Source organism: Pleurodeles waltl, chromosome 1_1 (genome assembly GCF_031143425.1).
Source record: "Pleurodeles waltl isolate 20211129_DDA chromosome 1_1, aPleWal1.hap1.20221129, whole genome shotgun sequence".
Lineage (NCBI taxonomy): Eukaryota > Metazoa > Chordata > Amphibia > Caudata > Salamandridae > Pleurodeles > Pleurodeles waltl.
In genome coordinates this window covers 852,866,821-852,891,026 of record NC_090436.1, presented here as the reverse complement: position 1 = coordinate 852,891,026, position 24,206 = coordinate 852,866,821, and the positions used below count along the sequence as shown (strand labels likewise).

The 24,206-nt window shown below is 44.4% G+C and overlaps 1 protein-coding gene across 2 annotated transcripts in view; it reads left to right on the top strand.

The window, feature by feature from the left end:
* The window catches only part of CARNMT1 (carnosine N-methyltransferase 1), a 340,569-nt gene that overhangs the window by 104,454 nt on the left and 211,909 nt on the right, over nucleotides 1-24,206 (top strand). For both annotated transcript variants that reach the window (XM_069229159.1, XM_069229170.1), the window contains one exon: nucleotides 21,647-21,787. In XM_069229159.1, coding sequence (XP_069085260.1) covers nucleotides 21,647-21,787 — 141 coding nt within the window. The remainder of the gene's footprint in view (nucleotides 1-21,646; nucleotides 21,788-24,206) is intronic.

The window sequence follows — 24,206 nt, the reverse complement described above, 5'->3', positions numbered from 1 at the left end:
GAAGCGCTATCCCTCTCTATTTTTTTGGCAGGAGTTTTTCAACATTTTGTAAACTTCGTTTTTTGAGGTGATTTTCTGCCTCTTGTGTCACCGATGTCCTCGAGAAAGACACATTTCAAACTGTGTGGCACCTGTCACTGCACCATGTGGGTTGACCGATGCTGATTTCGGCACCAACAGGAACCACGTGTTCTAGGTCGGTGTCTGAATCCTATTCTGAAGGGCTAGGCCTTGGGGAAGAATGGCAGGGAGCACAGGACCCTTTAGAAAACCAGTTAGGCCAGGAAGGCACGGAGTGATTTGTGGATCTGTTGATGCCATATGTCTCCAGATACTGGCTTGCTTTCTCCCCCTAGCATGGCTGCAGAGGATAGAGCAACAGAAGCTATGGTGGTGAAGAGGGCATCTGTGGTCCTGCACCTCGGACCACCTTCTGTGGCAATCAGGCTGAATATCTTCACAGAAGTGCTTCAACCTGGAGCTTCCACCTCTGAAACCCTGCTCCCTTTTACTGAAGCACTCACTGCCAACCTGTTCCAAGCCCAGCACAGAGGCTCTTGTGATCAAGATAGTAGCCCACTGCCATTACCCCACACCTGGGGCCTCTCGGTTGCCCTGTGTCATCCCCAGTCTTTCTTTCGCTGCTTCTGTGACGACGGAAGGGGCGTTCAACAGTGACAACCTTATGCAAGCCACCGTTCTGTGCAAGCTTCCCAGAATATGCATGGGCAAGGGCACGGTTCATATTGACCCCATGGATCAGGTAGCCAGAGGTCTGCTACAACCACCACCACCAAAGCAACTACAGCCCCTAAGGCCTCCTAATCTTGACCTGAAAGATCATGGGCATCCAGTTGGAGACAGAATCAGCCATCATCTCAACCGTTGGTGGGCCAATTGGGGGGGGGGGGGAGATGGTCTTTCATTCGAAAGGGCTACTCCTTCCCCTTCCAGTTCTCCCCTTCCCCTATACCTCCAACGCACAATCAGAGAATCATTTGTCCTTTCTGCACAAGGAAATCACAGCTCTCTTGGCTAAGGGAGCCATAGAAAGAGTTTTGATATCAGAAGTAGGCATTCGTTGCTATTCCCGCTACTTTTATTGTCCCCCAAAAAGCCCAAAGGTGTTTAACCTGTCCTGGATCTGTGGACCCTTAATCTCTTCTTCAAAAAGGAGAAATCTAAGATGCTTACCTTGGCTCAGGTCTTGTCTGCTTTAGACCAAGGAGACTGGATGGTAGCATTGGAGTTGCATTTTTCCCATCCTGCCTGCTCACAGATATTACCCGCAGTTTACAGTAGGTCACAAGCATTTTCAGTTCACCATGCTCCCCTTTGGCCTTACCAGTGCCCCTCAGGTGTTCAAAAAGGTGATGGTGGTGGACACAGCTCATCTTCGGAGATCAGGGATACGAGTCTTCCCCTATCTCACACGACCAACTGTTGAAGGCGGGCTCACCCCAGACTGTCGTCTCCCATCTCCAGACCACAGTGAACCTCCTGAACCTGAATCCCTTTCGGACCCTCACTTTCATTGAAGCTGTGCAATTTTGGGTTTCTCCTTCCAAGCAGCAAGTTCATGATGTTCAGGCTATAATACTGATGTTTTAGCATCTATCCTGGATTTTGGTCAGAATGACTCTAAGGCTGCTGGGCCTCATGGCATCTTGCTAGTAACTCATGCCAGATGTCATATGAGGGCTCTGCAGTGGGACCTGAAGTTCCAGTGGGTGCAACATCCGGGGAATCTCTCCAACATGGTCCAGATCTCGAGAGAACTGCAAAAGACCTGCAGTGGTGGCTAACGAACCACAAGTGGGTCAGAGGCAGACTCCTCCTCCTTCCCCAGTTGGATCTCACTGTAGTTGCAGATGCATCACTCCAGGGGGCGGCCAGCTGAGAGTGGTGGAGATCTGAGGCCTTTGGTCTCCGGTCTTTCTGCCCATACCACTCCTGCCCAGAGTTCTCAAGATCACCGGGAACGACTGGGCCCAAGTCATCCTTTTGGCTGTGGACTGGGCACGGAGAGTCTGATATGCCGAGCTTCTGTAATTGAGCATCAGTCCTCCGGTTAGGCTTCCCCTTAGGAGAATCTTATGTTGCAGCAGCAGGGGAGAGTCCTCCACCTGAAACTGTCAACGCTCACCTTTTTCCATGTAGATTGAGCGGTGAAAGTTTAACTTTTGACCTTTTTCCCAAAGTCAGTAATGTCATTCTGGCAGACAGGCGTCCCTCTGCAAAGACTGTATATGCCAGCTGTGGGAAAACATTTGTATTATATTGTACGGATAAATTTATTGACCCAATTTCTGCTTATCTCTCTGTTTTTCTTTTAAATCTCTTTATTATAATTTGCAGATTATACAATAAAAGCATTGGCCACACGGTATAATCAGCCCAATGACAACATAGTTGTGACAGTGGCATAGAGTTAGACTTGTTTAGAAGCCAAACCTTTTATGGATGTAAAGAAAGCATACGCCCTCAACTGTAGAAGATATAATACATTGAATCAAGTAGCCACTTTGCATGGAGGCGAGAGGGAAGGGAAAAACCATGGAGAAACTAAACAGCCGTATTACATAACCAGAAGGATGAAAACATTGGTCAGGTTGGAGTTGAGGATGTATGGTAGTGGTGAAAACTTATCATGTGGTGTTGTGCAACCTTGCAGCCTCATTTGTCGAGGGAGGTGTATGCATTGTATTAAGAGAATCACTCAAGCAAGAGATCAGAGGAATAATTGCAATGCTTTACTTCGGTGGGTAAGAGGTACTTCTTTTTATTTTGACCCTTGCCCAGCAGGTCTGCTGTGGGTACTCTGAAGGGTTACCTTTCTGCTCTGTCTGCTTTCTTGCTGCTGCCGGACCAACCCTCTTTATTTAAGTCCCCTATTTTAAATAGATTCCTTAATTGTCTTGTACTTATGTTTCCTCCTTCGCCTTTCATTATGCCTCAGTGGGACCTTAATTTGGTTACTTTTCAAATGTGTGCTCCTTTCGAGCCACTACACAATCGTCCTCTCTGGCTGCTCACATTCAATACAGCATTTTCTTGTGGCAATAACATCTGCCTGGAGGGTGATTGAGCTGCAGGATTTATCATCCAACCCTCCCTACTTGACTGTTTCCAGACAAACTGGTGCTTCGCACTAGGGCCTCTTTCCTCCTGAAAGTGGTGATGCCATTTTATGTGGGACAGTCTGTTGCCGTGCCCACTTTTATACACTCCTCCACATCCCTCTAAAGTAGAGGAGCAACTCCACCATCTGGACCCAAAAAGAGCATTGTCATTCTACCTTGACCGCACACGAGCGTTCCGGGTGGAAGACCAACTCTCCGTGGGCTATATTGGAGCGAAGAAGGGCTGGGCATTGAAAAAACGAACCAATTCAGACTGGATCGCTATCTGCATAAAAATCTGCTACGCACTGGCTAAGAAGCAGCTTCCTGAGGGCCTAAGGTCTCATTCTACCAGAGATAAAGCTGCAACCACTTTTTTAGCATGTGGAATCCCAGGTCTGGACATCTGCCAGGCAGGGACATGGGCATCACTGCACACATTCACCAAACACTACTGCCTGGACAGTCGGATACACAGGGATGGGCATTTCGTCTGTTCAGTCCTACAGAACTTCCTAGTTTAGATAACTTGTTCGCAGCCCACACCGGGGACGATATTGCTTGGGTATTTATTCATTGGTAAGGAATCTGCAGCTAGGAGTCTCTATCAGATGAACAGCTTACCTTCAGTATTGCCTTATCGGGTAGGTCCAATATCTAGCCGCAAATTCCTCACATCTCCACCCGTCTCCCCACTCCCGCAGACAGATTTCTACTAGTGTTAAGGATGCTCCCTTTCAGGCCCTAAATTGGACACACCAGTGTCAGTGCACTTCAAGGCTTCACGGTCTTGGTTTGGAAAGTTGTGAAAAAGTAACTGACTTTAGCGCACCGAGGTGCCACCTATATAGGTGACCGCGATGTCCTATCCGGCAACGACAACACCACGAGAAACTGATCAATGCCACCTACAGGTGCTCATGTGTACTACTCCCCAAAAATCTTCTGGATCCAGTCTGAGCCTGGGGAAATTCAAAGATGAGGAATCTAGGTATTGTCTCTGCCAGATAAGGCGTTACCGAAGGTTAGTATCTTGTACTTTTATTATCTTAAAAATTTCCGACCAAACATTTATGGCACAATTCAGGAGAAAATGATTGGGTGGGATCAAGTAAGTGGTTGGGTACATGGATGAATGAACAAGTTGACAGATGAGCGTACAAATAAGTCAGTATTAAAAATTGGTGAGGACTGGGTAGTCAGATACGTCTTAATATGTACAACTATTGTATGTTAAGATGGTGTACTTTCTTTTTCACAGTACTTGTTTTTGGGCCTGTCATATAAGGCAATAACAAGCCCTCCTATTTTTTCAAAAACTATTTGCCAATTCAAATTGTAATAGGATCGGTTAAAACATTGTGATCGGTAACATTCTTCAATTACCATATTTATTTTGCAATGGTTTGTTATCCTCTCAATGGCAGAAGTTATCTACTTTAAGAAAGAAAATTAAAAAGAAAAAATAAAACGAATCCCACTACCGACTAATAAGCTTTTCCCATCCCTCCTGTAATCCCCCCTCTCCGAGTTGAAAAAACAGAACAGTACTAGTAGCAACGTAGCCTTCATACTTAATATCTTAGCCATATTTGTTCTTTTATTTAAAGAGACTATATAGGTTTTATCTGAAGTGGTGTGACATGTAACCTCTCTGCAATCGTGCTCCATGTATTTTTGTACTGACTACCATACTGTCGGGAAATCAAGTGGCTGGAGAGATTCTACATTACCATTATATCCAACGTCTTAGCATACGATTTAGGAAATAGGAGGTAATGATTTTTTACAGCGTTTCACAATTACCAATTTGCTTCCCCTGCTTCCCAACATCAGTTGGAATATTAGTTTGTTACATTGAGGGCAGGCATAATTTTCTAGTCATCTGGCCTCATCCCTGTAGATGGTTACTGAATCATCCGGTATCACAAATTCTGTTGTCCTGTTAGTTCTGTGGCCTCCAACTTTTTCTGTAATAGTAGCAACAAATGTTCAATGAATAGCATACCGAGCTACTGTTATTACTATTGTAATAGGGAGCACATCAACAGGCCTCGAAAAATCATAACATTATTACTAGACCTGCAAGTCAACTAGCTTGAATAATCTACTTGAGCGACTATAATGTACTTTACCCGTAAACAAGTCTCAAATTGTGTGATTCTAGGTAAATATTTTATTTTACAGATTCGCCTTTTCCTTCATTCTCACACATGAGTGCACCTTCAAATATGTGAGTTCAGCATTTCTGCTGTACAAAAAAAACCTCTTTTGTTTGGTTAAATAAACTAAGGCCCAGATTTACAAGAGGCTTGCACGACTGATGCATCACTTTTTTGACACATTGGCAGGTCAGGCTGCTGACCCAAATCTACAAGGTCACGCAAAGCCAATTTGCGTGGCTTTACATGGCCTTGCAGATATGGAGTAAGGCAACGGAGCACAAGTAGCTGTGTTGCCTTAGTTTGTGTTCGGTAGGCGTTTCCATGGATTCCATGCAACACCCATGGATTTTTACGCAATCCCAGATTTACAAAGCTTTGTAAACCTGGGAGTGCGTCAAACCCCTTCGCCACTCCAGGGGTGGCAGAAAAGTGATGCAACGGGGAGAAATATCCTTATTTCTCCCTGTTTTTAGGTTGAGCATAGCAGCGCACAAGTGCTGCTTTTCCGACGTGTTGGTATGTATTGGCGCTTTTAACCACGCCCACTGCACGTCCATCACTATCACTCATTCGTGGGCTTGCCTTTCAAAAATACTTTTTTTGTTGGTAACTGCTTTACGTTTCTCATTCCTTAGGGAAGTTTGTTACCGCTTGACCATCGACCCTGTTACATGGATAATTACACTTTTACCGATAACTTTGACTGTGAGTGAACTTCTTTTTCCTTTTGTGTGTCTCCTTCATGCTCACTGCGGTGCTTTGAATCAGCTTGCTTATGTGGGGCTGTTTTATTTTTTATTTTCAGTTTGAGTGGCAAGAAAAATCCAGTTAGTAATTTACAATGCTAATAGCTCTAACTCGAGCAAACGCGAGACCCATTGCATTGCAAATGCTTGTTCCACTTGGGATTGTTTTTGTGCTAGAAGGTGCCCCATCCTGTACAAAAACAATCACCCCGCAATGCAGGCACCCTTGCACAATAGTGCAAGGGTGCATGCATTGGTGCACAACAGCAATTTGTGCACCAGCACAGGGGAAAAGCACAGAAATGTGCCGTATCTTGGAGATACAACACATTCCTGCCCTTTTGTTTTGACGTAGGGCAGAACCAAAACATTGTAAATCTGGCCCTAAATGTTTGCTCCATGTATAATAAGAATCTAGCCCACATATAGGGTATACATGATCCATTACTCACCTTAGTTTACTGATGGCATTGCCTTCAGGGCAGATGTATTTCCAGTTTTGTTTAAACACTCACTTTCAATAAATATTTTACTAAAGCATGATGTGATAGCAAACTTTCATTTACAGACAGTAAATTTCCAAGAAATTACAACAAACCTTCCCACTATCTTGCAGCTTTACTTCTAAAACTATGTAGTGTTTTAATAATCTGTGAAAACTGGGTTTCAGGAAATACATTTATCAATTGCACATTACCAAGTAAAGTGTTATTATTTTTTTCATCCTTTTAAAATATTGTTTTCATCACACTGAAGAACCGAAAATGGAAACTGGCATGTATTTTGAAATTTGTGTTCCATTGACAGTTATTTAAATGTTCTGTGTTAAGAAAATCCCACCCAGCCTTATATGTCACAGTTTTTACAGAAGGTCAGAGAGGTCACCTTAGACAATCCTGGAACTCTGCAGTCAGAATGGAAAAAGACAAAGAGACTTTTGACCTCTGTCTCTGAAGAAAGAGCAAATGTAACAAGAACATGATTTATAGGCCTCTTTTTCACTTTCTAACTGAACGGAACATCTGTTCTTTGTCAACTGCCAGAAGGTTCCAGTAAGTCCTAAAAAATAGCTCAACCTGATAAAAAACAAATGACTCACCATAGCGAGTGGTCAAGTAGGATTACGTTACGTTATCGACTGCCCCATGCAAGATTGCCAGCGGTGATCACCTCTGCCACTGACAAGGGTTCCACTAGTAAAGTAAAACAAGGCGTTATCAACTTGGAATGCCTCTACATGGGTAATACAAAACAGCCATTGCTTTAATACCCCTATGACCAAGGTACTCATATGAGCCATAAGTCTTCCTGCTGCTGCATGACCTGTCACTCAAATCTTGGCATATTTTACAAAGGCTATCATTTTTCTCAAAACATCAGCTTATGGGTTCTGAAAAGGCACACATTTTCACCTTGAATACACACTTTTCAGTTTTAGTACTCATTTATTAACAACCTAGCAAAAGCTGCTAATTTGGTAGGCTGGGCTGCACACAGGAAAGCTACTTAACCCCTTCGCTGCCAGGCCTTTTCCCCCTCCTGTGCCAGGCCTTTTTTTGCCTATTCGGGGCAGTTCGCGCTTAGGCCCTCATAACTTTTTGTCCACATAAGCTAACCAAGCCAAATTTGCGTCCTTTTTTTCCAACATCCTAGGGATTCTAAAGGTACCCAGACTTTGTGGGTTCCCCTGAAGGAGGCCAAGAAATTGGCCAAAATACAGTGAAATTTTCGTTTTTTTCAAAAAAATTGGAAAAAGTGGCTGCAGAAGGAGGCTTGTGGTTTTTCCCCTGAAAATGGCATCAACAAAGGGTTTGTGGTGCTAAACTCAGCAGCTTCCCAGCTTTCAGGAACAGGCAGACTTGAATCAGAAAACCCAATTTTTCAACACAATTGTGGCATTTTACTGGGGCATACCCCATTTGTGCAATTTTTTGTGCTTTCAGCCTCCTTCCAGTCAGTGACAGGAATGGTCATGAAACCAATGCTGGATCCCAGAAACCTAAACATTTCTGAAAAGTAGACAAAATTCTGAATTCAGCAAGGGGTCATTTGTGTAGATCCTACAAGGGTTTCCTACAGAAAATAACAGCTGAAAAAGAAAAATATTGAAATTGAGGTGAAAAAAACATAAATTTTTCTCTACGTTTTACTCTGTAACTTTTCCCTGCAATGTCAGATTATCGAAAGCAATATACCGTTACGTCTGCTGGACTCCTCTGGTTGCGGGGATATATAGGGTTTGTAGGTTCATCAAGAACCCGAGGAACCCAGAGCCAATAAATGAGCTGCACCCTGCAGTGCGTTTTCATTCTATACCGGGTATACAGCAATTCATTTGCTGAAATATAAGGAGTAAAAAATTGCTATCAAGAAAACCTTTGCATTTCCAAAAAGGGCACAAGATAAGGTGTTGAGGAGCAGTGGTTATTTGCACATCTCTGAATTCCGGGGTGACCATAGTAGCACGTGAATTACAGGGAATTTCTCAAATAGATGTCTTTTTTACACACACTCCTATATTTGGAAGGAAAAAATGTAGAGAAAGACAAGGGGCAATAGTACTTGTTTTGCTAATCTATGTTCCCCCAAGTCTCCCGATAAAAATGGTACCTCACTTGTGTGGGTAGGCCTAGCGCCCGCGACAGGATATGCCCCAAAACACAACGTGGACACATCACAGAAAACAGAGCTGTTTTTAGCAAAGTGACTACCTGTAGATTTTGGCCTCTAGCTCAGCCGCCACCTAGGGAAACCTACCAAACCTGTGCATTTCTGAAAACTAGAGACCTAGGGGAATCCAAGGAGGGGTGACTTGTGTAGCTCGGACCAGGTTCTGTTACCCAGAATCCTTTGCAAACCTCAAAATTTAGCTAAAAAAACACATGTTCCACACATTTCTGTGGCAGAAAGTTCTGGAATCTGAGAGGAGCCACAAATTTCCTTCCACCCAGCGTTCCCCCACGTCTCCCGATAAAAACGATACCTCACTTGTGTGGGTAGGCCTAGCGCCCGCGACAGGATATGCCCCAAAACACAACGTGGACATATCACAGAAAACAGAGCTGTTTTTAGCAAAGTGACTACCTGTAGATTTTGGCCTCTAGCTCAGCCGCCACCTAGGGAAACCTACCAAACCTGTACATTTCTGAAAACTAGAGACCTAGGGGAATCCAAGGTGGGGTGACTGGCGGGGCTCGGACCTGGTTCTGTTACCCAGAATCCTTTGCAAACCTAAAAAATTGGCTAAAAAAAACACATGTTCCTCACATTTCTGTTGCAGAAAGTTCTGGAATCTGAGAGGAGCCACAAATTTCCTTCCACCCAGCGTTCCCCCACGTCTCCCGATAAAAATGATACCTCACTTGCGTGGGTAGGCCTAGCGCCCGCGACAAGATATGCCCCAAAACACAACGTGGACATATCACAGAAAACAGAGCTGTTTTTAGCAAAGTGACTACCTGTAGATTTTGGCCTCTAGCTCAGCCGCCACCTAGGGAAACCTACCAAACCTGTACATTTCTGAAAACTAGAGACCTAGGGGAATCCAAGGAGGGGTGACTGGCGGGGCTCGGACCTGGTTCTGTTACCCAGAATCCTTTGCAAACCTAAAAAATTGGCTAAAAAAACACATGTTCCTCACATTTCTGTGGCAGAAAGTTCTGGAATCTGAGAGGAGCCACAAATTTCCTTCCACCCAGCGTTCCCCCACGTCTCCCGATAAAAATGATACCTCACTTGCGTGGGTAGGCCTAGCGCCCGCGACAGGATATGCCCCAAAACACAACGTGGACATATCACAGAAAACAGAGCTGTTTTTAGCAAAGTGACTACCTGTAGATTTTGGCCTCTAGCTCAGCCGCCACCTAGGGAAACCTACCAAACCTGTACATTTCTGAAAACTAGAGACCTAGGGGAATCCAAGGAGGGGTGACTGGCGGGGCTCGGACCTGGTTCTGTTACCCAGAATCCTTTGCAAACCTAAAAAATTGGCTAAAAAAACACATGTTCCTCACATTTCTGTGGCAGAAAGTTCTGGAATCTGAGAGGAGCCACAAATTTCCTTCCACCCAGCGTTCCCCCACGTCTCCCGATAAAAATGATACCTCACTTGCGTGGGTAGGCCTAGCGCCCGCGACAGGATATGCCCCAAAACACAACGTGGACATATCACAGAAAACAGAGCTGTTTTTAGCAAAGTGACTACCTGTAGATTTTGGCCTCTAGCTCAGCCGCCACCTAGGGAAACCTACCAAACCTGTACATTTCTGAAAACTAGAGACCATGGGGAATCCAAGGTGGGGTGACTGGCGGGGCTCGGACCTGGTTCTGTTACCCAGAATCCTTTGCAAACCTAAAAAATTGGCTAAAAAAACACATGTTCCTCACATTTCTGTTGCAGAAAGTTCTGGAATCTGAGAGGAGCCACAAATTTCCTTCCACCCAGCGTTCCCCCACGTCTCCCGATAAAAATGATACCTCACTTGCGTGGGTAGGCCTAGCGCCCGCGACAAGATATGCCCCAAAACACAACGTGGACATATCACAGAAAACAGAGCTGTTTTTAGCAAAGTGACTACCTGTAGATTTTGGCCTCTAGCTCAGCCGCCACCTAGGGAAACCTACCAAACCTGTACATTTCTGAAAACTAGAGACCTAGGGGAATCCAAGGAGGGGTGACTGGCGGGGCTCGGACCTGGTTCTGTTACCCAGAATCCTTTGCAAACCTAAAAAATTGGCTAAAAAAAACACATGTTCCTCACATTTCTGTGGCAGAAAGTTCTGGAATCTGAGAGGAGCCACAAATTTCCTTCCACCCAGCGTTCCCCCACGTCTCCCGATAAAAATGATACCTCACTTGCGTGGGTAGGCCTAGCGCCCGCGACAGGATATGCCCCAAAACACAACGTGGACATATCACAGAAAACAGAGCTGTTTTTAGCAAAGTGACTACCTGTAGATTTTGGCCTCTAGCTCAGCCGCCACCTAGGGAAACCTACCAAACCTGTACATTTCTGAAAACTAGAGACCTAGGGGAATCCAAGGAGGGGTGACTGGCGGGGCTCGGACCTGGTTCTGTTACCCAGAATCCTTTGCAAACCTAAAAAATTGGCTAAAAAAACACATGTTCCTCACATTTCTGTGGCAGAAAGTTCTGGAATCTGAGAGGAGCCACAAATTTCCTTCCACCCAGCGTTCCCCCACGTCTCCCGATAAAAATGATACCTCACTTGCGTGGGTAGGCCTAGCGCCCGCGACAGGAAACGCCCCAAAGCGCAACGTGGACACAACCAAAATTTTTGAAGAAAACAGTGCCTACCTGTGGATTTTGGCCTGTAGCTCAGCCGGCACCTAGGGAAACCTACCAAACCTGTGCATTTCTGAAAACTAGAGACCTAGGGGAATCCAAGGAGGGGTGACTTGCGGGGCTCGGACCAGGTTTTGTTACCCAGAATCCTTTGCAAACCTCAAAATTTGGCCAAAAAAACACTTTTTCCTCTCATTTCTGTGGCAGAAAGTTCTGGAATCTGAGAGGAGCCACAAATTTCCTTCCACCCACCATTCCCCCAAGTCTCCCGATAAAAATGATACCTCACTTGTGTGGGTGGGCCAGGTGCCTGCAACAGAATAAGGCCCAAAACCTGAAGAGATAGAAGGGAGAGGTATTTTTGCAATATATCATTTTGATGTGTGCACATACGTCCGTGATGTGCCAAACACTAAAATAGTGAAAAGAAACACACTTAGGTTATGTGAAGAAGACCCCTCACCCACCAACCAAGTTGGTGGCATGCTTCATCATCGGGGTCCCACCCGAGGCACCTAGCGTGTCACAGGTGTGCTGCGACGCCTGATTACAGCGGAGCAGGTTTTGTCATTTTTTACAACACATACTGGTTGGATTTGGCACGAGGGTGAGTGATGGTTCAGTGGATCAAATTTTATTAACAAGAGATTTCACAAAAATGAAATGCACTGCTAATAACTGAAAGGCAAAAAAGTGAACCAATGACTCACAGCTCGTGAGCTGTAAAGCCGCGACAAGGCACCAACCGCTTTACAGTCCATTCACACACCTTTCATACATGACACGCACAAGACCATTCACACCGCCAGCCACGGGCCCAGCACATTACAACACTCACATCGACAGACCGCGCCACTCAAGGGCCCATCACTTACATACGCCCACATGCCTGATACAAGAATCACACCAGCTGATGGGAGTGTGGACTGCCGTTTGGCTGGCACCGCCAGCCAAGCGCCACCCCACGCACACCGCCAGCCAAGCGCCACCCCACGCACACCGCAATCACTTTTTTTAATTTATAAACAACAAATAAACTACTAATTATAAAATAGGCACTAAACTACAAACACAAAACCTCAAACTAAATACACGACAGATGCCAACCGTGAAACATATGAAAATATAAAACAGACAGCTTACGCTCACGGTATTTCCCAAAAGTTTTTCCTTGTGTGGTAACTTCTAAAACAGCTGGGCACACACAGCCCAGGCTTTGAAGGGCATTCGGGGCAGTACATCCGGCTCTCCCTCCGGATTGATCTCCGGGCACATACTCTACATTTCTTTGTGGGCATGTCTTTTTTGGGAGTGGGAGGAATGTGATCTGGAAAGTGCCGATCTTTCAATCTAGCCACATCCTCCACCACTTCTACTCTAGGAACTCTTGCCGGTTCCACCACAATAAGGCTTTCTATCACCGACTCCTGAAATTTAACAAAAGTCATCCTTGACTCAGGTGAACAATCCTTGTATACAATAAAGGCATTAAAAGTTGCCAAATGAAATAAATGTAGGGCCAACTTTTTATACCACACATACGACTTACGAAGAGCAGTGTAAGGTTCCAACCTCTGATCTACTCTATCAACACCACCCATGTGCCTATTGTAGTCCAAAATGCACGCAGGTTTGCGCACTTCCGCAACCTGACCCCAAACAGCCACAGGGGAAGTACTCTCATCGTGGATGGTCGATAGCATGTACACATCCCTCCTGTCTGAAAATTTCATAGCTAACAGCTCATTATTCCGCAAGGCACTGCACTGTCCCCTCTCAAGTTTTTTACAGACAAGCTCCCTTGGATAGCCTTTGCGGTTAGAACGGATTGTGCCACAAGCAACAGTGTCCACCCTAAACAACTCCTTGAACAACTGCACTCCAGTGTAGAAATTATCTACGTACAAATGGTGACCTTTGTTAAACAGCCGTCTAGCAAGTTCCCACACAATTTTTCCGCTAACTCCAAAAGTGGCCGGACAACCAGGAGGGTCAATACTGGAATCCCTACCAGTGTAGACCCGGAAATTATAAACATATCCTGTACTGCTTTCTGACAGCAGATACAATTTAATCCCATACCGTGCCCTCTTACTAGGGATGTACTGCTTAAAAACTAAACGCCCCTTGAAAAGGACCAAAGACTCGTCCACACTTATCTCTTTGCCTGGAACATAGACCTCTGAAAACCGATCCACAAAATGATCAAGGACAGGCCTAATCTTAAAAAGGCGGTCACAATCAGGGTGATCTCGTGGCAAGGCTAAAGCATTGTCTACAAAATGCAGCATACGAAGAAGAAGCAAATACCGATTACGTGTCATAGTTGCAGGAAATATAGCAGTTGCCATCAAGGGACTAGTAGACCAATAAGAAGCCAGTGACGGCTTCCTGATCAACCCCATCAAAAAAGTCAAACCTAAAAACCTTTTCATCTCTTCCAGATATGTGGGAACCCAATGAGTAGCTCTAGACTGAGGCTTAAGTCTGGCAGCGTTGTCCCGCAAATATTGCTCTGCATACACATTTGTCTGCTCCACAATCTCTTCCAAAAATACATCGTCCATAAACAAGTGAAAGAATTGGACAGGCAGAAAGTTTTCCGTATTAACTCTACACCCTGGGAGACCAGTAAATGCAGGTAACTGTGGCTGCTCCATGTTTGGGGCAATCCAGGTGTCAGGTCTTCCAATGGGAAACCCTGCAGCCCCAGGCTGCTGCACTCTTGGCACATCAATGTCCTCCTCTAACACAGGCCCTTCATCTGCACTGAGAGTAGCTTCCTCATCAGAAGAATGCTCTTGGACAGAAAACTCACTTCCAGAATCTCCTGCTTCCTCCTCTGCCTCAGATGCAGAGTCAGTGTCGTAATCATGGTCTGAAGACGACTCAAAGAGCATGCGAACAACCTGCTGAGCGGTCACTTTGCGGCTAGCCATGATCCTAACAACAAATGGATTGCCAACAACAACTAGCACTAAAATAAGTAATGAACAAAGTGTAGCTTTATCACAAAGAGTTATGTACTACAAAAAACTATACCACACAGTTGCCTGAAATAGCTACTCACCAAGCAACTACTCTGCAATCACCAATGATATCCCACTAAAAAGAAAAAAGAAAAAAGCAATTTAGACATATGACAACACAAACACCACTGTGCTCAAATCTAAGGACAATGTCAAACACACAATACTGCATTTAGTACACCACCTACAAACATGTCAACAATACTCCTTTGGAGTAAATTGCGTTCACTTACCTAAAACATGCAACTATGCAAACCACTGGACAACTACTGCCAAAACCTCAAAGATCCACAGCAAAGGAAGCAAAAGCGTTGAACTAGAAGAAAAAGAAGAAATAAATTGTTATAATCACAAATACAAATACTTTGCCAGTTGACAAACACCCCACCACCAAGAACTTAGAAGTTGTCCCTGGTACCTAAGTGGATCCTGCCCCCCTCGGGGTAGATGGGCGTAAAAGAATTGGCCAATCGGACCCCAAGGGGGGCAGAAATGGGCAACACCTCTGTGCCCCCTTTCAGGGGGCGACCCTTCCCCAAGGGGTCGCCCCCAAAAACACACACAAAAAACGATATCCCTGGTGTCTAGTGGTTTTCGCCCCCCCCTGGGGGCAGATCCGCCGAAAAAACGGCCGATCTGCCCCCAGGGGGGGGCGAAATACAAATAAAAATTGCCCCGGGGGGGGGGGGCGACCCTTGCCCAAGGGGTCGCCCCCAAAAACAAACATAAAAAAATATATCCCTGGTGTCTAGTGGTTTTCGCCCCCCCCTGGGGGCAGATCCGCCGAAAAATCGGCGAATCTGACCCCAGGGGGGGGGGCGAAATACAAATAAAAATTGCCCCCGGGGGGGGGGCGACCCTTGCCCAAGGGGTCGCCCCCAAAAACACACACAAAAAACGATATCCCTGGTGTCTAGTGGTTTTCGCCCCCCTGGGGGCAGATCTGCCGAAAAAACGGCCGATCTGCCCCCAGGGGGGGGCGAAATACAAATAAAAATTGCCCCCGGGGGGGGCGACCCTTGCCCAAGGGGTCGCCCCCAAAAACAAACATAAAACAATACATCCCTGGTGTCTAGTGGTTTTCGCCCCCCCCTGGGAGCAGATCCGCCGAAAAAACGGCCGATCTGCCCCCAGGGGGGGGGGCGAAATCCAAATAAAAATTGCCCCCGGGGGGGGGCGACCCTTGCCCAAGGGGTCGCCCCCAAATTTAGTCAAACAGAAAATCCCTGGTGGCTAGTGGAGATTCCTGCTCCACGATCGCGGGCCCTGCCCGCGATCGTGGAGCAGGAATCTTGAGAAAACAGACACAGGGGGAAAGGAAAAACCCTTTCCTTTCCCCCCATGTCTGTTTTCTCAAACCCCCCGCCCCCCAAAAACGGAGAGGACTCACCTTAGAGCTCCTGCTCCGAAGACGCGCTGGAAGCAAATGGCTTCCAGCGCGCCGGCAACACTCGATGACGTCAGCGCGCTGAGCGCGCGCTGACGTCATCGGATTGCCGTGGGGGGGGCGGGGGTGGAAGGGGAAGGTCTTCCCCTTCCATCCCCGCCTGGGGGGGGAAGGGGGGTGCACGGGGGGCGCGCTAGCGCGCCCCCAAGTTCCCCTGTGCCATGGACGAGATGATCTCGTCCAAGGCACAGGGGAACTGTAGCCTTGGACGAGATCATCTCGTCCAAGGCACAGAACAGGTTAAAGGTAGCTAGAGAGTTACCAGTAGCTCATGAGCTACACATTGGAGAAACCTGCTTTAGGTGCTGCCATAACATTTTTCCAGAAGATGTGGGGTACTCTCGCCAAATGTGTATAAAGTTAATTTCCCCTCCACGACCCCTCCAGCACCTTTCTGAATACCCAAGAAATATTTTACATGATTTCTCTGCCATTAAGTACAATCCTATCATGGTTTGTATCCAGGTGGGACACTGATTTTTTAAATGTTATTACATCTCACCACAGAATTTACCACCTATCAGGTTATTTATTTATTTCCTGTGTTCCCACCCTCTCAAACATAACTGCCTTGATCAGTCCTCTTGGTATGTTAAAACCAAGCCGTTTTGTGCCACATTCTGTTGCAAGGAACTAATCCATTTAATTTTTTCCTCATGTTGCTGCCAAAGCAGAATGCAGTGCTTGGTGTCTGAACTGGTTGTACCTAAATCTGTCCTCTTATTCAATCTGCAGATCTGTTCCTTTTTAACATCTGATAGAATCCTACAGTTCCCCGCCAGGCTGGAATTGCTTCCAAACTGCTTGCAGGGGGAGGGAGGTTAGGGGAAGGGGAATAGAGAATCTGGATTATAATGTAGATCAGGAAAAGAACAAGGAAAAGTCATCTACCCCTTTTTTTCTTTTTCAGGTCTGGCCTCAGAAGGTGCATGCACTCACTTGCAAGTGTATTCTTTAAAAATGTTCTAAAAACAAACAAACACTTAAGGGCATAGATCCTGCCCTTTACCATTACTTGGTTTCAAGGTCACTCTTCCTTGGTTCTCCTTGATCAGCACCTCCCATTTTCACTTTCTCTTGCTGTGTCACTCAGTTCGTGGAGCATGGACCACGTACAGCCTCCTGTTAGCCCTCTTCGGGAGGTACTTTTTTATGGTCTGTACCTGACAATGCAGTTGTTGGTAGACAATTATATGAGCATCATTACAGAAGGGCTTTGGCTCTGCCCACATGTTGGGAGCCAGGAATTCTTTTTGATTGGGCATAGGTTTTACGCAGTCCATAAAATGAGCATTGGAAAAGCCAGTAGGTCTCGCCTATGCAGGAGCTATTGACTTTGCCAATGTGTTTTAGCCATGTGGTACATCAGTGTGGCTTCTGTTCGGCATGGGTAAAAGTTAGTGGCATAGACGAGAGTCACATGGAGTGTCATAGAGTAGAATGGCGAAGAGTAGAATGAGTGACAGTGTTGTGTATTGGAGTGGCATAGTGTGGAGTGGCATATACTGCAGTGGCATTGAATTCAGCAGCATACAATGCAGCATCGTAGAATGCAGTTGCATAGATTAAAGTGGTGCGTGGAGTGGCGCAGAGTGAAGTCGAGCGGCATTGATTGCAGTGGCGCATAATGAAGTCTAGTGGCATAGAGTGCAGTAGCTTAGAGTTGTGCTGAGTAGAGTAGCATAGAGTGGTGCAGAGTAGAGTATAGTGCTGTAGAGTGCAGAGAATGCAATGGAGTAGTGCAGAGTAGAGTGCAGTGACAAGGAGTGCACTTGTGTAGAGTGCAGTGGTTAAGAGTAGAGTGCTGTGGCCAGAGTGACGTAGAGTGCATTGGCGAAGAGTAGATTGTTTTTGAGTGAAGTGGAGGGTAGAGTGCAGTTGCATAGAGTGGCATAGAGTTTAATGGTTTAAAGTGAAGTTTTGTAGAGTGCAGTGGTGAAGAGTATATTACAGTGGCTAACACTTTATTGACGTAGAGAGGAGGGGCCTAGAGTTGAGTGTTAGAGTAAAGCATTAGCGTAGAATGTGTTGGCATGGAGTGCAGTGGCATTGAGTGCAGTGGTGCAAGGTGGCATGGGGTGCAGTGGCATAGAATGGAGTTGGGCAGAGCAGATTGGCGTGGCCTTGACTGGAACAGTGTAGAGTACAGTGGCGAAGAGTGCAGTGGTGTAGAGTAGAGTGGCGAAGAGTGCATTGACATAGCGTAGAGTAGAGAGGTATAAATTGAAGTGGTGCAGAGTAGAGTGTAGGGGTGTGGAGTGGTGTAGTGTAGAGTGGAGTGGCATAGAGCAGAGTATGCATGGCATGGTAGCGCACTGCCATTACCGACAACACATTTTCTGTTCAAATGAGCATTACATTGCACAGACATACTGTTTTTCTGTTGAAACTATACAGAGCCCAAACGAAAATGTATGGAAATTGCTTCCTAGTGTAATGATTGTTTTGTTCATATTAAAGTATTTGTTTGCAACACGCATGATAAATAACAAAAAAAAGTGCTTTCTTTGTGTTCCTAATTCTGATATATTCTTACTATAATACTTACACAGTTCATTTAAATGTGTTTGTGTGCTAGGAGAAACCTCTTTCCTACCCCCAGTATCCAGCAAGTTCGCCACTTAAATCCTCTCACTTTGGAGTCCGAGAAAGTAAAGTAAACAAGTGCCCTTGGAAGACAGCGCCTGACATATGACCTCAGTCTTTCAGTGCACAGCAAATGTGACAAAATATTTAAAAAGATTTAAAGGCCTGCTTACAGAAAGGGGGTTCGTGAAAGTATACCGTAAACGCGGTTTAGGATACTGAAGGGATTAACTGAACCTAGAGACCTTAAAGCTAATAAAGCCCACAAATAGAAACCCAGAAAATGGGAGTTCTAAAACCACAAAGCGAATGGTAATCAACAGGTGAAATAGCTTTCTGAAAGTCTCCACTGTGCATTAGCAAACCAGACAGCTATGCTGTCTGGTAGGCTGCGACCTAAAAAGTGCTTGCCCTCCATGCAGTTGTGATTGGTCTGTTAATTTTTCCAGGTGCCTAAACTTGAAAGGTAGTTTTTTTTAATTGAATTGTATAGTTATAAATGTACATTTCTAACTTAAAATTAAATTAAAAATATATTAAAACGCTGCATATAATTAAACATAATTTAAGCAAATAGTTAAATTGGAAATTTAGTGAGTAATGTTGGGTTAATAATGTAAATACAAAAGTAAATATTACTTTACAATTAATTACATTTTTAATTAATATGTAAATGTAACTACCCATCCTTGATCCCCAAAAAAGACTTCTCCTAAACATCTCTGAGCCATAAAACTTCCTTACTACCCCTGTACACTACCCTTGGCTGAGTCATAAAATCTCCTTACTACCCCTACATTGTCCTTCCCTGAACCCTAACACTCCTTGCTACCCATTTGGGCTGCTTATCCTTCAACCCTAAAATACCCTTAAACACTAGCCGTCCTTGAAAACCCTAAAATAATTCAAAATCATATACCCAGATTTTAAATTCTATTTTAAAATGTAAACTACATTAATTTTAATAAATATTACATTATATTTGAAGTTATTCTCTATGCACTCAATTTAAATATTCCAAATGAAGTTTTTAATTTAAAAATAATTACATTTATTTTAAACTAGGATTACTGTTTAAGAAAACACAATATATTTTTTATATCAATGTAGACGTGTATGTGCACACGCACACACTCTCACACTCTCACACTCACTCACACTCACACTCTCACACACTCTTCTACTTAAGACACTTCAAATAATGCTTACCTGGCAGTAACTACGAACTAAAAGACTGAAAATTTTAGTGTGAAGTTAAGAATCCAGATATGCCTCCCACAATGCAATGACTCCTGATGTGTTTAAAAAAAATTAAAAAATCATTAAAAAAAATCTGAAGTCCAGCTCTGTGAAGGGCTTGAAAATGGGGTTTCCTATTCTCATCTAGAGCGCTTGACAAATGTGTAGGAGTCGGAGTACAAATTGCACTTTTATAGTTGCTGCCCAGCCAAGAGATGTGCAACTGTTTCTATGTGCTTAAGTATTTAGTCTTACCTGCAATTAGTGTTTGCTTGTTGGATAAGTACAGCCCCTTTGCATTAGAATTTTATGTTAACAAGGATTTTATGAATCTTTCAGCTATGTTAGTGTTTTTGCTTTCAAGTAAGCTTTGCATTTTGTTATATAGGCCTAGGCACATTACAATGAATTCACGGTCTTCACTTTCTAAAACAAGGCCTTACTGATTTCTTTTAACAGTCTACAAAGTTATATATAATATATACCAAGATGTCAACGGTGAGCAACAATATCTTGTGTTCATTACCTCCGAAATTAATTCCATTATTTCTCTTGATTACCTCTAATCTATTGACAAGGGTGCAGCCATTGCAGAAAGTATCACTGATGCTGGGCACACCCTACCTTGTTCTTCGATGTATCCAAAGATCATCAGAGAAAAAGATCAGTAAGTGGAGTCCTGGCACCAAGCTCTGCACATACTACATCACTGTAACCCATGAGTCCCCCAATCAAAACTTCAGCATAATTTCCATAATAAATGACCACACTCGGAAGGCTTTTTCAGTGCCCAGTGCCAATGTCCTTGAGTCTATTTTTAATTATTTATTTATTTTTGTAGCCTTTTCGACAAGATGAGCTGTTAGTTATATATTGTTATAATTTGTGTATGTGAGGTACATCCTGCTTGATCTATATGGATAATTTCTGGTAGAAACCTGGACAACCTTTAAACCAGTCACTTAATTTATTTTTCATCTACATTCAATAGCACTGTTCATCAGAACGAGCTGCATAATTGATCTTTTTTTCCTGGTCGAGGGAGCACTATTGCATTATTATTATTTATTAAGCTCTATTGATAAGCTCTCAGACATCCTGAATCTCTTACCATTGTTGAAATAGGGAAAATGACTGCAACTGGGATGCATAGGCGCACAAATTTATACTCGAAGAGCAATCTTATGAGATTTGTTTTATGATACTTAGCAAAAAGGGCTTTTGTCAGATTTGACAGTGATGTTGGTCACAAATTGACAGGTAGCGTGCAATTGTAAAATACCCCAAGCTAATTATACAAATGGAAAACATTGAATGTACATTTTGAGCTACTATAAGATAAATGTTTGCTTTTCCTTCAGTATTTTTTTATGTTTTTTCTTTTACTTTTTAAACTATACCTTACAGTCTAACATTAGCAAAGCCATCTGTGAGGCCTATTGGCTTTGCAGGTGGTTGCTTTATTTTGAATTACGTAGTGACTAGCTGCAGGGCAAAGGAGTGTTGGAGCTGAAAAGGGTTCATATTTCACACATTTTGTGTTGAAAATGTGTTGGTCCCAATACATGGAATGCATGGTAAACAATATATGCTGCATTGCATTGGACTGATTTCCTGATAGGTTATCAGTGTAATTTGTGCAGAATATCACAAATGTACTCATATCTATTTAGTCTGAGCAGGAGTCAGGCAGCAGCATTTTAAACTTGTTGTCATTTGGTAAAAGTGTGCAACAATTTCCTTAGGAATATTGCATTTGTGTAATCCAATCTGGAATGTACAAACGCATTGATGGTAGTCTCTGAGTAAAGTTGTGAAATGGAAACATCCAGTGCAAGGTTTTCAGGTGGAAAAATCATGTTTTTGTGACACATGTTGCATGAGCTTCCAGAGTTTTGGTGAAGGTTAAAAAATGCATACGCTGAAGCCTGTATTTACTTAACGTCTGTTGTAGCATTATGATTGCAAGTAGTGTAAACCTTTGTTATAATTTTTACTTCGTTACAGTGACTTATCGAAAGTGGAAGTTCTGGTACCTGGAGCTGGCCTAGGTAGACTGGCATGGGAAATTGCCAATCTTGGTTATGCTTGCCAAGGAAATGAATGGAGTTTCTTTATGCTTTTTTCCTCCAACTTTGTGCTAAACAGGTACTTGTATTAGTTCCAGATGTCCTCTACTTTTGATCTGTGCTTTATTTGTGAAACTTATGTTACTTAAGTAAACATCATCTACATGGCAGTTTACATTGGACTCTGCACTGTTAGAAGATTAAGAAGTCTGATGTTTTCTAAATGCTTAAAAAGACAATTCCATGTGATGGGGCCAGAAACCCAAATTCTTTTTTTCCATGCTGTCCCGTTTTTTTTCTTATTTTTTAAATAGTGAAATGTTTCCAGAGTTGATATTTTCTGTGTTTTTTGGAACCTGGACTTAAACATTTTAGTGTATATAATACCAAACATACTTTGGGCCTGATTTACATCTTGGCAGTTGCACGGCCAAGCCGGGTCAAGTCGACTGTCTTCTGTCTACTGTATTTAGATGTTACAGCTCTGGAAGTGGATTGAGTGGTGGTGGATTGTTGACAAGGGAGATGGCGATGGGACCCAATGGACTTCGTACAATGGCAGGGGTTATGGAAGAGAGGTAAGTGACACACACTCTACCTTAGTCATATGTGTATCCCTACACTACACAACACACGATATTCACACAACCCATTGCCATTCTGACACAGCACAACCCGTACATACCGAAAACACAAATTGACATCCTACACTCACACAACACAACCATCAACACAACTGCACACTCCACTTCATAAGCACACTCACACGCTAGCACAACTATACACATCACAACCACGTCCGCCACGCACCACCTACCTGGATGTGTCACAGGGCAACACAACATACACAACAACATTGGTCTCACATGCAAGTGGCTCACGTACACACACAACCATATCACCCACTCCAGCTCCCTCCTCACCCAGCCAGTCGCATCACATAAACCCATACATGTGCTGACTACACACACATACACACACACACATACACACACACACACACACACACACACACACACACACACACACACCCCCCACAGCATGACAGGCTAAGGTCCCCTGGCAATGTGCACACATGTACACAATTGACAGGTGTGAATGTACCGCCATTGTGGCACCAGCATTCATGTCAGTGAATATCCGCACCATAATGACAGTTGTGTATGTGTGTGAAATGTATTGCATACCAGTGTGTCCCCCATCCATGGCTGACCCACTTGTGTCCCCGACATATACATGTCACAGTGATTTAAAAAAATTACTGTGACATGTATATGCCTGCAGTGGTCCTGACCTGTGCAGTGCCCGCCTAACGCACCCTGGCAATGCGGGGTCCCTACCTTAGAGTCCAGCGACGGGGATTGGGAGGGTGGGGGGGGGGGGGTTTCTACTTGGGTCGGTGGCAGCAGTGACAGCAGGTGTTGTCCAGTCGTAGATGGAGGTTGAATGGGGGGAAAAAAGGTGAGTCCCCTCCTTTACCCCCCCAAACCGCCAACTCCGACATGGAGGTCGTACCACCACTGTTTTTCTTGGTGGTAGCGCACATCCAAATTAGGGTACCCTCTGGCATCCCCTGTTCCCTCTCCCACTGTCAACGCAGGCGGTATTTTTTTGGTGGAGATGGTGGTTCAATTGCGGGCTTTCGTCTATGGGGCCACCATCATCTAAATGCGGAGGGTGGCCCGTCATGGCGGCGGCTGGGTTTCCAGTCAAAGTTGACACTAGGACAGTTACTGCCAATATCTAAATCAGGTCCTTTGTTTCTTTGGGTATGTTAGTGAAGCTTGAATACTTTTGCTAGCTCTTGTACGTTACCAGGCAAGCGCCAGTCCATGCAAACTGCCAGCAAAGCGCCAGTCAACCTACACTTCCTGCCAAGCACCAGTTCATGCACACCGCCAACACACATTTTATTTTTATAACAAAAAAGAAATCGCAAACCAATTTAAAGGAGGTGAAAGAACAACTAGGACTACGAACTCAACAGGTCTGATTAAGTACATCAGACTACCACCAACGTGAAACTGTACAAAAAAAAAACATCCAGATCAGTCAGTTCATGGTTGCTGTACTTGAGTTGCACGTGGTACAATTTAAAACATGCCCAGGATTAGAAGGACACTCTGGGCAGTTCATACGAATCCTTTCCCAAGCCTCTTCGGACATTCAACATCTCGTACAGAGAGAGATTTTTTTTTTTTGGTGCGGGAGGAATGTAATCGGGAAAGTGGCAATATAGGGAGGATCTGGCCTGGCAGTTTGGGCTGGACTGTTACCATGGAGAACAGGGTCAAGACTGATTTACATATGGCTGAGTCCAAACTGGGGTGTCGTGGCGACCAAAATAACTATGGATTAAACCCAGATCTGTGACTGAGAATGTCTGAGAGTGTTTAAAAAGTTTCAACACTTCGTCCATCATTTTATTTTGTTGTGTGATCTATCAGTCTAGCCACACTCTCCACAACATGAAAGTTAGGAACACTTGCCTGCTCCAT